At 62.0% G+C, this 14626-nt stretch overlaps 1 protein-coding gene across 1 annotated transcript; it reads right to left on the bottom strand.

Moving 5' to 3' along the window:
• Positions 1 to 992: 992 nt before the first annotated feature.
• Positions 993 to 14135, bottom strand: LOC306957705 (phosphatidylinositol 3,4,5-trisphosphate 5-phosphatase 2-like; the record flags this gene model as incomplete). The annotated part of the gene is given in 16 exon segments (XM_079551179.1): positions 993 to 1404; positions 1505 to 1654; positions 4438 to 4522; positions 4632 to 4787; positions 4910 to 4997; positions 5105 to 5193; positions 5282 to 5395; positions 5501 to 5590; positions 8606 to 8687; positions 8795 to 8883; positions 8975 to 9074; positions 9172 to 9310; positions 9391 to 9487; positions 11621 to 11738; positions 13940 to 13986; positions 13989 to 14135. Coding segments are annotated over 16 exon segments (2003 nt in total), but the record flags the coding sequence as incomplete, so codon positions are not given.
• Positions 14136 to 14626: the final 491 nt, after the last annotated feature.

Below are 14626 nucleotides of genomic sequence, written 5' to 3' on the forward strand. Positions count from 1 at the left end.
TCCCCATCCAACCCCATTCCCATCCCTATCCCACTCCCCATTCCCTCCCTCCATCTCCCAACCCCAATCCCTTTCCTCCATCCCCATTCCCCCCCACTCCCCCAACCCCAATCCCCTTCTTCCATCCCCACCCCACTCCCCATTCCCTCCCTCCATCCATCTTCCAATCCCCATCCTCAACCCCAATCCCCTTCCTCCACCCCATCCCACCCCACTCTTCCACCCCCATCTTCCTCTCCCACCCCATTCCCCCACCTCCATCCCAATCCCCATCTCCCATCCCAATCCCTATTCCCTCCATCTCCCAATCCCCATTCCCAACCCCAATCCCATTCTTCCACCCCCATCCCACTCCCCCATTCCCTCCCTCCATCTCCCAACCCCAATCCCTTTCCTCCATCCCCATCCCAATCCCTATTCCCAACCCCAATCCCACTTAATTCCCCTACCTCCATGCCTCTCTCTATCCCAATCCCCATCTCCCATCCCAATCCCTATTCCCTCCATCTCCCAATCCCCATTCCCAACCCCAATCCCATTCTTCCACCCCCACCCCACTCCCCATTCCCTCCCTCCATCTCCCAACCCCAATCCCTTTCCTCCACCCCCATCCCACCCCACAATCCTCACCCCCACCCCAATCCCCACCTCCATCCCAATCCCTATTCCCTCCACCTCCCTCCCCCCCATCCCCAATTCCCCCTCCATCCCCCCCTTCACCCCACACCCCCCCATCTTCCCCCCCCCCCCCCCGCCCCCCCAGTTCCCACCTCCTCAACCAGATCCTCCTGGATGCTCTCTCGGATGCAGTGGGATGCGAAGGCGATGGGGCGGCTGTAATCGGGGTGCAGGCAGCGGGGGGGCAGCTCCAACCTCCCCCTCCCTCCTGACCCCCCGCGCCCCCCCCCAACCCCCCCATATTCCACCTCACTCAACGTTTTGGCCATCTGAAGCACAGAACATGAACGATCGTCCCTCACCCCCCCAGGTACCGGGACCCCCGCGGATACTTCCAGCCCAAAGTTGGGTACTGAAGGTCTGGGGTGAGGTTTGGGAGGTGGGGGCTCACAGCCGACCCCCCCCAACGGCTCCCTGGTGCTCTCGGCCCCCTCCAGCTCACGGGGCAGAGGAGGAGGGGGAAAGTCTGGAGGGGGCAAAGCGATTGGGTTGGGATCCTCATCCGAGGAAGTGTCCTCATGGCACGGAGGCGGGGGGCCTGCAGACGGATGCCGGCGGCGTTCGGGGGGCACGGCTTTGGTTTTGGGGACGGGGGGTTTGCCGGGGGGTGGGGGATCGGGGGCCAGCAATTGGTGAGGGACCCCTTCCAGCACGTAATATGCAGGGTTATTGAAACTGTTCTTCAGAGGCCCCCCCGTCGCTTCCGTCACCGGTTCTGCTTTGGAGCTGCGGGCACAAAGAGGGGAGCGAGTAGAAGCGGGGGGGATGCAAGGTGACCCCCCCCCCCCCCCTCTGTACCCCAAACCTCAGTGCCACCCCCACTCACCGGCTCAGGGCGGCCTCGTCCCTGGAGGTGCCGCGGTGCGGAGTGGGCAGGCGGGGGGTCGGAGCTGTGCTGCCCTTCTCGGGCTCCTCGGGGGCTTTGGATGGGGTGGGGGTGGGAGGATCGGCCCCAGGGGGTTTCCTCACCATGGACCTGGGGGACAGAAATGAGGGGGGGGGTCATCAGGCTGGGGGGGGTCGTCCTGCAGTGGACCAGGACTCTGTGCATCGTCCTGCAGGGGGGCTCCGAGCGCTGCAACATGCGCCAGGATGCCACGCAACAACCTGCGTGGATGCTCTGAGCACTGCTACGTGCATTGGGACACCATGCACCACCCTGCAGGGCTGCTCTGAGCACTGCTACATGCATTGGGACACCATGCACCATCCTGCAGGGCTGCTCTGAGCACTGCTACATGCATTGGGACACCATGCACCATCCTGCAGGGCTGCTCTGAGCACTGCTACATGCATTGGGACACCATGCACCACCCTGCAGGGCTGCTCTGAGCACTGCTACGTGCATTGGGACCCTGTGCACCATCCTGCAGGGTTGCTCTGAGCACAGCCACATGCACCAGGATCCTGCAGGGATGCTCCAAGCATTGCCACATGCACCAGCAGCCTGCATGCACCAGGATCCAACACCAGGATCCCATGCACCATCCTGCAGGGATGTTTTGAGCACAGCCACATGCACAGGGATCCCATGCACCATCCTGCAGGGCTGCTCTGAGCACCACCCCATGCACCACGATCCCATACACCATCCTGCAGGGTTGCTCCCAGCACTGCTACATGCACTGAGACCCCATGCACCATCCTGCAGGGCTGCTCCAAGCATTGCCACATGCTCCAGCAGCCTGCGTGCATTCCTGCAGGGATGGTGCAAGCATCACAGCATGCACCAGGATCCAACACCAGGACCCCATGCACCATCCTGCAGGGATGCTCTGAGCACCACCCCATGCACCACCCTGCAGGGTTGCTCTCAGCATTACTACATGCACTGAGACCCCATGCAGCATCCTGCAGGGCTGCTCTGAGCACCACCCCATGCACCAGGGATCCTGCAGGGCTGCTCCAAGCATTGCCACATGCTCCAGCAGCCTGCGTGCATTCCTGCAGGGATGGTGCAAGCATCACAGCATGCACCAGGATCCAACACCAGGACCCCATGCACCATCCTGCAGGGCTGCTCTGAGCATTGCTACATGCACTGAGACCCCATGCACCATCCTACAGGGATGTTCCAAGCATTACAACATGCATCAGGACCCCATGCACCATCCTGCAGGGCTGCTCTGAGCACAGCCACATGCACCAGGACCCCATGCACCACCCTGCAGGGTTGCTCCCAGCATTGCTACATGCACTGGGATCCCATGCACCATCCTGCAGGGTTGCTCCCAGCATTACAACATGCATCAGGACCCCATGCACCATCCTACAGGGATGTCCCAAGCATTACAACATGCACCATGATCCCATGCACCATCCTGGATGGATACTCCCAGCATTGCTACACGCATCAAGACCCCATGCGCCATCCTGCAGGGTTGCTCTGAGCACCACCCCATGCACCAGGATCCTGCAGGGCTGCTCCAAGCATTGCCACATGCTCCAGCAGCCTGCGTGCATTCCTGCAGGGATGGTGCAAGCATCACAGCATGCACCAGGATCCAACACCAGGACCCCATGCACCATCCTGCAGGGCTGCTCTGAGCACCACCCCATGCACCACCCTGCAGGGTTGCTCTCAGCATTACTACATGCACTGAGACCCCATGCACCATCCTGCAGGGCTGCTCTGAGCACAGCCACATGTGCTGGGATGCCATGCACCATCCTGCAGGGATGCTCCCAGCATTGCTACACGCATCAAGACCCCATGCACCGTCCTGCAGGGTTGCTCTGAGCACCACCCCATGCACCAGGGATCCTGCAGGGCTGCTCCAAGCATTGCCACATGCTCCAGCAGCCTGCGTGCATTCCTGCAGGGATGGTGCAAGCATCACAGCATGCACCAGGATCCAACACCAGGACCCCATGCACCACCCTGCAGGGCTGCTCTGAGCATTGCTACATGCACTGAGATCCCATGCACCATCCTACAGGGATGTTCCAAGCATTACAACATGCATCAGGACCCCATGCACCACCCTGCAGGACTGCTCTGAGCACAGCCCCATGCACCACAATCCCATGCACCATCCTGCAGGTTGCTCCCAGCATTGCTACATGCACCGGGATCCCATGCACCATCCTGCAGGGCTGCTCTGAGCATTGCTACATGCACCAAGACCCCATGCACCATCCTACAGGGTTGCTCCCAGCATTGCTACATGCACCAGGATCCCATGCACCATCCTGCAGGGCTGCTCTGAGCACAGCCACATGCGCCAGGACCCCACGCACCACCCTGCAGGATTGCTCTGAGCACAGCCACATGTGCTGGGATCCCATGCATCATCCTGCAGGGATGTCCCAAGCATTACAACATGCAATGGGATCCCACGCACCATCCTGCAGGGCTGCTCTAAGCACAGCCCCATGCACCAGGACCCCGTGCACCATCCTGCAGGGTTGCTCCCAGCATTGCTACATGCACCGGGATCCCATGCACCATCCTACAGGGTTGCTCCCAGCATTGCTACATGCACCAGGATCCCATGCACCATCCTGCAGGGCTGCTCTGAGCACAGCCACATGCGCCAGGACCCCACGCCACCAGCAGCCCCACGTGCATTCTTGCAGAGATGCTCCAAGCACCGCAAGGCGCTCCGGGACCCCACACCCCATCCTGCAGGGACGCTTCAAGCACCCCCCCCCACTTCACCAAGACCCCCCTTCCCACCCTGCAGGGATGCTCCCATCATCGATGCAGCGCCAAGAGCTGCAGCCCCCAGCTCCCCCCCATTCCCCCTCCCCACTCACTTGGCACACTCCTGGGGGGCTCTGGTGCTCAGCTGGCCCCTCGCTTTGCCACCCGCCGCCTCGTCCTTATCAACGCTGATCCATTCTGCCAGGGGACGGAGGGGGGGGGGTTGGTGAGCTCAGCAACGGCACAGAGAGGGGTTGGGGGGCATGCTGAGCCCCCTCCTCGCACCCCTGCCACCCCCAGCTCTCACCGTAGAGCCTCTCGCGGGTGCCCAGGCGCTCCGCAGGCACGCGCACCTTCATGGAGCCGCGGATGTTGCCCGTCTCCTCGCCGCGGTGCGAGAGGTAAGTGAGGAACTGCTGTGCCGTGCTGCCAATCATGGACTTGAGGGCGATGACGCATTCCCCTGAGGGGGTACAAGGTGGGGAAGAGGAGGGGGAAAATCACCATCAGGGTGGGGGTCCCCCACCCAAAGTCCCCCAACCCTTCGAGGTTGGCACGGGGAGCGGTGGTGGCGGCGGCGCGCACCGTAGGACTCGTAGCCATCCAAGGACTTGACGGTGAGCAGCAGGTGTTGGTCCTGCAGGTATTCGATCTCAGAGAGGATGGGTTTCAGCTGGGGGACAAAAGGATGAGAGGGGAGCAGGCAGTGTGAGGGGTTACGGCCCCTCACCTCCCCCCCCGGTGCCCTCCTGCATCCCCACCACCCCACGGCGACCTCACCGTGGGCAGCTGCCGCGACGACCACTGCACCTTGAGGAAGTTGATGTTGTCGCTGCTCTGCGTGTCGTTCTCGCAGCTCTTCTTGAATTCTGAACCAGGGAACGGCACGGTGGCACCGCATCCAAAGCTCCCCCCGGCCCCCCAAACCTTTACGGACCCCCCCCCCAATGTGCTCACCCTCCAGGCAGGTGGAGTAGAACTCGATGAAGAACTTGGTGCGGCTCGCCGTCTTCACGATGGCCTCGATGCTCTCAAACTCGATGTACGCCTGATCCGATGACTTGGACAGCCCTGCGCAGGGATGGGGGGCAGCGGGGTGTCCCCCCTCGTCCCCACGTCCCCTGTTGTCCCCACATCCCCTCTGTTCCCGCGTCCCCGGGGGGCTGAAGGCTGTACCTTTCTTGGAGACGAACTGCGACGTGACGCCGACCTCGAAGGAGCCAAAGACGGGCGAGTGGTCGCTGGTCGTGATGTCGTCGGTGCAGCCTGCAGCACACAGAGGGATCTGTCCCACAGCCTGCCCCCAAACCTGCCCCCAATCTGTCCCCAACCCAAACCCAACCTGCCCCATCAGTCTATTCCCAATTTGCCCCCAATCCGTACCCAGCATGACCACAATCCATCCCCAACCTGTTTCCAACCCACACCCAAACTGCCTCCAACCTGCCCCCAACCTGCGCCCAACCTGTGCCCAATCCTGTCCCCAATTCACACCCCATTCCCAACCCATCCCCAACCTGTGCCCAAACTGTTCCACAACCCACCCCCAGCCTGCTCCCAATTCAACCCCAACCTGTCGCCAACCAACCCCCCGAATCCATCTCCAATCTGCCCCCAATCTGCCCCCAACCTGTCCCCAACCTTTCCCAAACCTGTCTCCCATCCATCCCCAACCTGCCCCCAATCCATTCCTATCCTGCCCCCAACCAGCCCCAAATCTGTCTGCAACCCATCCTCTGCCCCAACCTGCCCCCAACCCATCCCCAACCTGTCCCCAATCCATTCCTATCCTGTCCCCAACCTGCCCCCAACCTGCCCCCAATCCATTCCTGTCCTGTCCCCAACCAGCCCCTGCCCCAACCCACCCCCAACCTGCCCCCAATCCATTCCCATCCTGTCCCCAACCTGCCCCCAACCTGCCCCCAATCCATTCCCATCCTGCCCCCAACCAGCCCCAAACCTGTCCCCAACCCAAACCCAACCTGCCCCATCAGTCTATTCCCAATTTGCCCCCAATCCGTACCCAGCATGACCCCAATCCATCCCCAACCTGCCCCCAATCTGTGCCCAACCTGTGCCCAATCCTGTCCCCAATTCACCCCCCGTTCCCAACCCATCCCCAACCTGTGCCCAAACTGTTCCCCAACCCACCGCCAGCCTGCTCCCAATTCAACCCCAACCTGTCTCCAACCAACCCCCCAAATACATCCCCAATCTGCCCCCAATCTGCCCCCAACCTGTCCCCAACCTTTTCCAAACCCGTCCCCAATCCATCCCCAACCTGTCCCCAACCTGCCCCAAACCTGTACCCAACCCATTCTCAACCTGTTCCCTCATCCCACCTCATCCCCAACCTGGCCCCAATCCACCCCCAGCTCACATACAACCTGTCCCGTCCCCAATCATCCCAAACCTGTCCACAATCCAACCCCAACCTGTCCCCCAACCTGCCCCATCAGTCCGTTCCCAATTTGCCCCCAATCTGTACCCAGCATGACCCCAACCCATCCCCAACCTGCCCCCAATCCGTCCCCAACCCGTTTCCAACCCACACCCAAACTGCCCCCAACCTGTGCCCAATCCTGTCCCCAATTCACCCCCCGTTCCCAACCCATCCCCAACCTGTGCCCAAACTGTTCCCCAACCCACCCCCAGCCTGCTCCCAATTCAACCCCAACCTGTCCCCAACCAACCCCCCCAAATACATTCCCAATCTGCCCCCAGTATGCACCCAACCCATCCCCAACCCATCCCCAACCTTTCCCAAACCCGCCCCAATCCATCCCCAACCTGTACCCAACCTGCCCCAAACCTGTACCCAACCCATTCTCAACCTGTTCCCTCATCCCACCTCAACCCCAACCTGGCCCCAATCCACTCCCAGCTCACATACAACCTGTCCCCTGTCCCCAATCATCCCAAACCTGTCCCCAACCCAAACCCAACCTGCCCCATCAGTCTATTCCCAATTTGCCCCCAATCTGTACCCAGCATGACCCCAATCCATCCCCAACCTGCCCCCAATCTGTGCCCAACCTGTGCCCAATCCTGTCCCCAATTCACCCCCCGTTCCCAACCCATCCCCAACCTGTGCCCAAACTGTTCCCCAACCCACCCCCAGCCTGCTCCCAATTCACCCCCAACCTGTCTCCAACCAACCCCCCAAATCCATCCCCAATCTGCCCCCAATCTCTCCCCAACCTTTCCCAAACCTGTCTCCCATCCATCCCCAACCAGCCCCCAACCTGCCCCCAATCCATTCCCATCCTGTCCCCAAACAGCCCCCAATCCATTCCTATCCTTTCCCCAACCCGCCCCTAACCTGCCCCCAATCCATTCCTGTCCTGTCCCCAACCAGCCCCTGCCCCAACCCGCCCCCAACCTGCCCCCAATCCATTCCTATCCTGTCCCCAACCTGCCCCCAACCTGCCCCCAATCCATTCCCATCCTGCCCCCAACCAGCCCCAAACCTGTCCCCAACCCAAACCCAACCTGCCCCATCAGTCTATTCCCAATTTGCCCCCAATCTGTACCCAGCATGACCCCAATCCATCCCCAACCTGCCCCCAATCTGTGCCCAACCTGTGCCCCATCCTGTCCCCAATTCACCCCTTGTTCCCAACCCATCCCCAACCTGTGCCCAAACTGTTCCCCAACCCACCCCCAGCCTGCTCCCAATTCACCCCCAACCTGTCTCCAACCAACCCCCCAAATCCATCCCTAATCTGCCCTCAATCTCTCCCCAACCTTTCCCAAACCTGTCTCCCATCCATCCCCAACCTGCCCCCAATCCATTCCTATCCTGTCCCCAACCCATCCCCAACCTGTCCCCAATCCATTCCTATCCTGTCCCCAACCCATCCCCAACCTGCCCCCAATCCATTCCTATCCTGTCCCCAACCCGCCCCCAACCTGCCCCCAATCCATTCCTGTCCTGTCCCCAACCAGCCCCTGCCCCAACCCGCCCCCAACCTGCCCCCAATCCATTCCCATCCTGTCCCCAACCTGCCCCCAACCTGCCCCCAATCCATCCCCAACCTGCCCCCAATCCATTCCTGTCCTGCCCCCAACCTGCCCCCAACCTGCCCCCAATCCATTCCTGTCCTGTCCCCAACCAATTCCCTGCCCCAACCTGCCCCCAATCTGCCCCCAACCCATTCCCATCCTGTCCCCAACCCATTCCCATCCTGTCCCCAACCCGCCCCCAACCAATCTCCAACCCATCCCCAGTTGGGGTGGCCATCCCCAGTGTCCCCCCCTGCCACCAGGGCTGCCCCTCACCATAGGCGTTGCAGTTGACGTGGGTTTCGGGGTACGACTTCCAGAGGATGCGGTCGCACCAGGACGGGACGTTGGTGCGAACCTGCAGCAAGAACGGGGTGGGGGGGGGAAAGGGGGGGGGCTGGGGGTCACACAGGACTCATCCGGGTGCCCCCCCACCCTCAGAATCCCCCCCACCCATCACCGTACCCCGGTGGGCTTCTGCTTGTGCCACACGTAGGTGTCCCGCGAGCCGCGCTCATAGCGGTACGTGGGGGGGAAGGTGATCTCCTCCTCTCCTGCAGCAGGGAATATTTTGGGGGGGGGGGGGGGTCAGGGAGAATCAGCACCCAGAGCCCCCCCCCCCCCCCCACAGCCACGTGCCCTCACCGAAGCGCAGGAACACTTTGTGCTTCTCCTTCTCCAGGTTGAGCTGATCCACTTTGAGCAGCGGCTCGAACTCCTTGCGGCTGATGTAGTTCAGGATCTCCTGCAGGGGCGGGCAATTGGTTTAAGGGGCAACGCGAGGGCGGCCCCCTCCCCTAAATGCAACCCCCCCCAACCCCACACCACCACCACCGACCCACCTGGATGTCCATATCCAGGCGGTAGTTGAGGTCCCCAAACCAGAAGAGGTGGGTGAAGCGCAGTGAGATGTCGAAGGAGCTGAGCTGCTTGTCGCCCAGCGAGAGCAGGCGCAGGATGTCCAGGTAGTTCTGGTTCCTCCTGTGTGGGGAGGGGGAAAAAGGGGGACACTGCTGTCACCTCCCCCAGCTCCACGCTGTCCCCACGCTGTGGGCGCTCACCTGGCCGTCTTCTCGTTGCCCGAGGTGAGGTGGCAGTTGACGAAGCCGAAGGACGTGCCATTGAACATGAAGGAGACGCCCACGGCACCCTTGTTGCCTGCGGGGACAGGATGGGGTGGGATGGGATGGGGACAGGGGATGGCATGGGGACAGGATAGGGACGGCATGGGGACAGGACAGGGATGGCATGGGGACAGGACAGGGATGGCATGGGGACAGGGGACGGCATGGGGACAGGACAGGGATGGCATGGGGACAGGATAGGGATGGCATGGGGACAGGACAGGGACGGCATGGGGACAGGGGACGGGGACAGGGGACGGCATGGGGACAGGATAGGAATGGGATGGGGACAGGGGACAGCATGGGGACAGGGGATGGGATGGGGATGGGATGGGGACAGGGGATAGGGACAGGATAGGGATGGGATGGGGACAGGGGATGGGGACAGAGTGGGGAGGGGGACAGGGGATGGGATGGGGACAGGGGATGGCATAGGGACAGAGTGGGGACAGGATAGGGATGGGATGGGGATGGCATGGGGACAGGGGATGGCATGGGGACAGGGGATGGGGACAGGATAGGGATGGGATGGGGACAGGATAGGGATGGGATGGGGACAGGGGATGGCATAGGGACAGAGTGGGGACAGGATAGGGATGGGATGGGGATGGCATGGGGACAGGGGACGGCATGGGGACAGGGGACGGCATGGGGACAGGGGATGGGGCCAGGGGATGGGGCCAGGGGATGGGGACAGGGGATGGGGACAGGGGATGGGGACAGGGGATGGGGAGGGGGACAGAGTGGGGAGGGGGACAGGAGACGGGGAGATGGCATGGGGCCAGGGGATGGGATGGCATGGGGACAGGGGATGGGGACAAGATAGGGATGGGATGAGAACAGGGGGGATGGAAGGAGGACAGAGTGGGGAGGGGGACAGGATAGGGATGGGATGGGGATGGGGACACAGTGAGGAGGGGGACAGGGGATGGGATGGGCACAGAGAGTGGGGACAGGGAGATGGGATGGGGACAGAGTAGGGACAGGATAGGGATGGGATGGGGACAGGGGGGGATGGGAGGGGGACAGGGTGGGGAGGGAGACAGGATAGGGATGGGATGGGGACAGAGTGGGGAGGGGGACAGGGGATGTGATGTGATGGGGACAGGGGATGGGGACAGGGGGATGGGATGAGGACAGAGTGGGGACAGGATAGGGATGGGATGGGGACAGGAGATGGGGATAGGGGGGATGGGATGGGGACAGAGGATGGAATGGGATGGGGACAGAGAGTGGGGAAAGGACAGGGATGGGATGGGGACAGGGGATGAGGACAGTTGGCAGGGGATGGGGACGGGATGGAGACAAGGAATGGGGACAACTGACAGGCGACGGGGGATGGGGATTGGATGGGGATGGGAACAGGGATGTGAACAGAAAGGGGGACAGGGGATGGGGACAGGAATGGGACAAATTGACAGGGAATGGGATGGGGACAGGGACAAGTGACAGGAGATAGGAATGGGGAATGGGGACAAGGTGCAGGCGATGGGGAAGGACACCGCATGGATGGAAGGAAAGGGGAGAAGAAGACGGACACATGACGGGGACACATGATGGGCACGGGGACATTATGGGGATGGGGATGCAATGGGGCAGGAGGATGGGGACATCACATGGATGAAAGGGCAGGGACAGAAGATGGGGACACAGCGGGGATGGGGACATGATGGGGACATGAGGATGGGGACACCAGTGAGATGGGAGAACAGGGACAGAAGATGGGGACATGGTGGCGATGGGGATGCTGTGGGGCAGGAAGATGGGGACACCACATAGATGGAAGGACAGGGACAGAAGATGGGGATACGATGGGGACATGAGGGGGACATGATGGGGACGCAATGGGGCAGGAGGATGGGGACATCACAGGGATGGAAGGATGGGGACAGAAGATAGGGACACGATGGGGACACGACGGGGATGCTGTGGGGCAGCAAGATGGGGACACCACATGGATGGAAGGACAGGGACAGAAGATGGGGATGGAGACATGATGGGGACATGATGGGGATGGGGACGCAATGGGGCAGGAAGATGGGGACACCACAGGGATGGAAGGACAGGGACAGAAGCTGGGGACCCGACGGGGACGTGAGGATCGAGAGGAGCACGGAGGGGCGACGGGGACCCGACGGGGACACGAGGGGCACAAAGGACGCCGCACCCAGCGTGTTGGCGATGCCGGTCTTGACGCTGGACGTGCTGACGTGGCTGATGCGGTTCTCGTGCTCCGGCTTCACCAGCACGGCCACCTTGATGTTCCACAGCGACTGCACGGCCACCTGCGGGGACGCAGCTCAGCCCCACCGGGCCGGGGGGACAGCGGCCGCACCACCCCATGGCAGCCGGCGGGGCCACGGATCCATTGGGTGCATCCACCCCACAGCACTGGGGGCCACCGGGACACCAGCGGATGCACCCACACCATAGACCCCACTGTGACCCCAATGGCTGCACCCACCCCATAGACCCCACTATGGTGACCCCAATGGCTGCACCACCCCATAGACCCCACTATGGTGACCCCAATGGCTGCACCACCCCATAGACCCCACTATGGTGACCCCAATGGCTGCACCCACCCCATAGACCCCACTATGGTGACCCCAATGGCTGCACCCACCCCATAGACCCCACTATGGTGACCCCAATGGCTGCACCACCCCATAGACCCCACTATGGTGACCCCAATGGCTGCACCCACCCCATACACACCACTATGGTGACCCCAATGGCTGCACCCACCCCATACACACCACTATGGTGACCCCAATGGCTGCACCCACCCCACAGACCCCAGCGCCACCACGTCCCCAAAGGCTGCACCCACCCCATAGCATCCAGTGCCACTGTGACTGCAATGGCTGCATCCAACCCACAGCACTTGGGGCCATGGTGACCCCAATGGCTGCACCACCCCATAGACACCACTATGGTGACCCCAATGGCTGCACCACCCCATAGACACCACTGTGACCCCAATGGATGCACCCACCCCATAGACACCACTGTGACCCCAAAGGCTGCACCCACCCCATAGACCCTACTATGGTGACCCCAAAGGCTGCACCCACCCCATACACACCACTATGGTGACTCCAATGGCTGCAACCACCCCATAGACCACACTGTGACCCCAAAGGCTGCACCCACTCCATAGACACCACTGTGACCCCAAAGGCTGCACCCACCCATAGACACCACTGTGACCCCAAAGGCTGCACCCACCCCATAGACACCACTGTGACCCCAATGGCTGCACCCACCCCACAGACCCCACTGTATCCCCAATGGCTGCTCCCACCCCATAGACACCACTATGGTGACCCCAAAGGCTGCACCCATCCCATAGACGCCACTGTGACCCCAATGGCTGCACCACCCCATAGACACCACTGTGACCCCAATGGCTGCACCACCCCATAGACACCACTGTGACCCCAAAGGCTGCACCCACCCCATAGACCCCACTGTGACCCCAATGGCTGCACCCACCCCATAGACCCCACTGTGACCGCAAAGGCTGCACCCACCCCATAGACCCCACTGTAACCCCAATGGCTGCACCCACCCCATAGACCCCACTATGGTGACCCCAATGGCTGCATCCACCCCACAGACCCCACTGTGACCCCAATGGCTGCACCCACCCCATAGACCCCACTGTGGCCCCAGTGGCTGCACCACCCCACAGCATCCAGTGCTACCGTGACCCCAATGGATGCACCACCCCACAGCCCTGACTGCCACCACGTCCCCAATGGCTGCACCACCCCATAGACCCCACTGCATGGTGACCTCAGTGGGTGTACCCACCCCATAGACACCACTATGGTGACCCCAATGGCTGCACCCACACCATAGACCCCACTGTGACCGCAAAGGCTGCACCCACCCCATAGACACCACTGTGACCCCAATGGATGCACCACCCCATAGATCCCACTGTGACCCCAATGGCTGCACCCACCCCATAGACCCCACTGTGACCCCAAAGGCTGCACCACCCCATAGACACCACTGTATCCCCAATGGCTGCACCCACCCCATAGACACCACTGTGACCCCAATGGCTGCACCCATCCCATAGACCCCACTATGGTGACCCCAAAGGCTGCACCCACCCCATAGACCCCACTGTGACCCCAATGGCTGCACCACCCCATAGACCCCACTATGGTGACCCCAAAGGCTGCACCCACCCCACAGCCCTTCCTGCCCCTGCATCCCCAATGGCTGCGCCCACCCCACAGCCCCTACTGTGACCCCAATGGATGCACCCACCCCATAGACCCCACTGTGACCCCAAAGGCTGCACCCACCCCACAGACCCCACTGTGACCCCAATGGCTGCACCCACCCCACAGCCCTTCCTGCCCCTGCATCCCCAATGGCTGCGCCCACCCCACAGCAGCACTTGGGGCCGATGTTCTTCCCCCCCCCCCCCGCGGTTGCTCCCCCCATCGCCACGTCCCATTTGTACCGGCCGGTACTCGGTGTCGGTGAAATCCCTGAGCACGGCACGCAGAAATCCACCCATTCCTTGTCTCCCACCGAATTCTCCTGGGTGCCAAAGACGTAGATGTCGTGCGGGATGCTGGCTGTCACCTCATCCAGCGCCTTGCCCAGCCCCTTGCACGTGAACCACGACGTGATGCTCTTGGGTGGGGGCACGCTGCCTGCGGGGAGGGGGGGGCCACGCTCAGTATATTGAGGATACGGCGAGGGAACATGGAGGAAAAGGGGCCGGGGGGGGGGGGGGTGACCCCAGTGGGTGCAACCACCCCATAGACCCCACTATGGTGACCCCAATGGCTGCACCACCCCATAGACCCCATTATGGTGACCCCAATGGCTGCACCCACCCCATAGACACCACTGTGACCCCAATGGCTGCACCACCCCATAGCCCTCACTGCATCCCCAATGGCTGCACCACCCCATAGACCCTACTATGGTGACCCCAATGGCTGCACCCACCCCATAGACACCACTATGGTGACCCCAATGGCTGCACCCACCCCATAGACCCCAGTGCAACCGTGACCCCAATGGCTGCACCCATCCCATAGACCCTACTGTGACCCCAATGGATGCACCCACCCCACAGACCCCACTATGGTGACCCCAATGGCTGCACCCATCCCATAGCATCCAGTGCAACCGTGAC

Source organism: Tetrao urogallus (genome assembly GCF_951394365.1).
Source record: "Tetrao urogallus genome assembly, contig: scaffold_278, whole genome shotgun sequence".
NCBI classification, from domain to species: Eukaryota; Metazoa; Chordata; class Aves; order Galliformes; family Phasianidae; genus Tetrao; species Tetrao urogallus.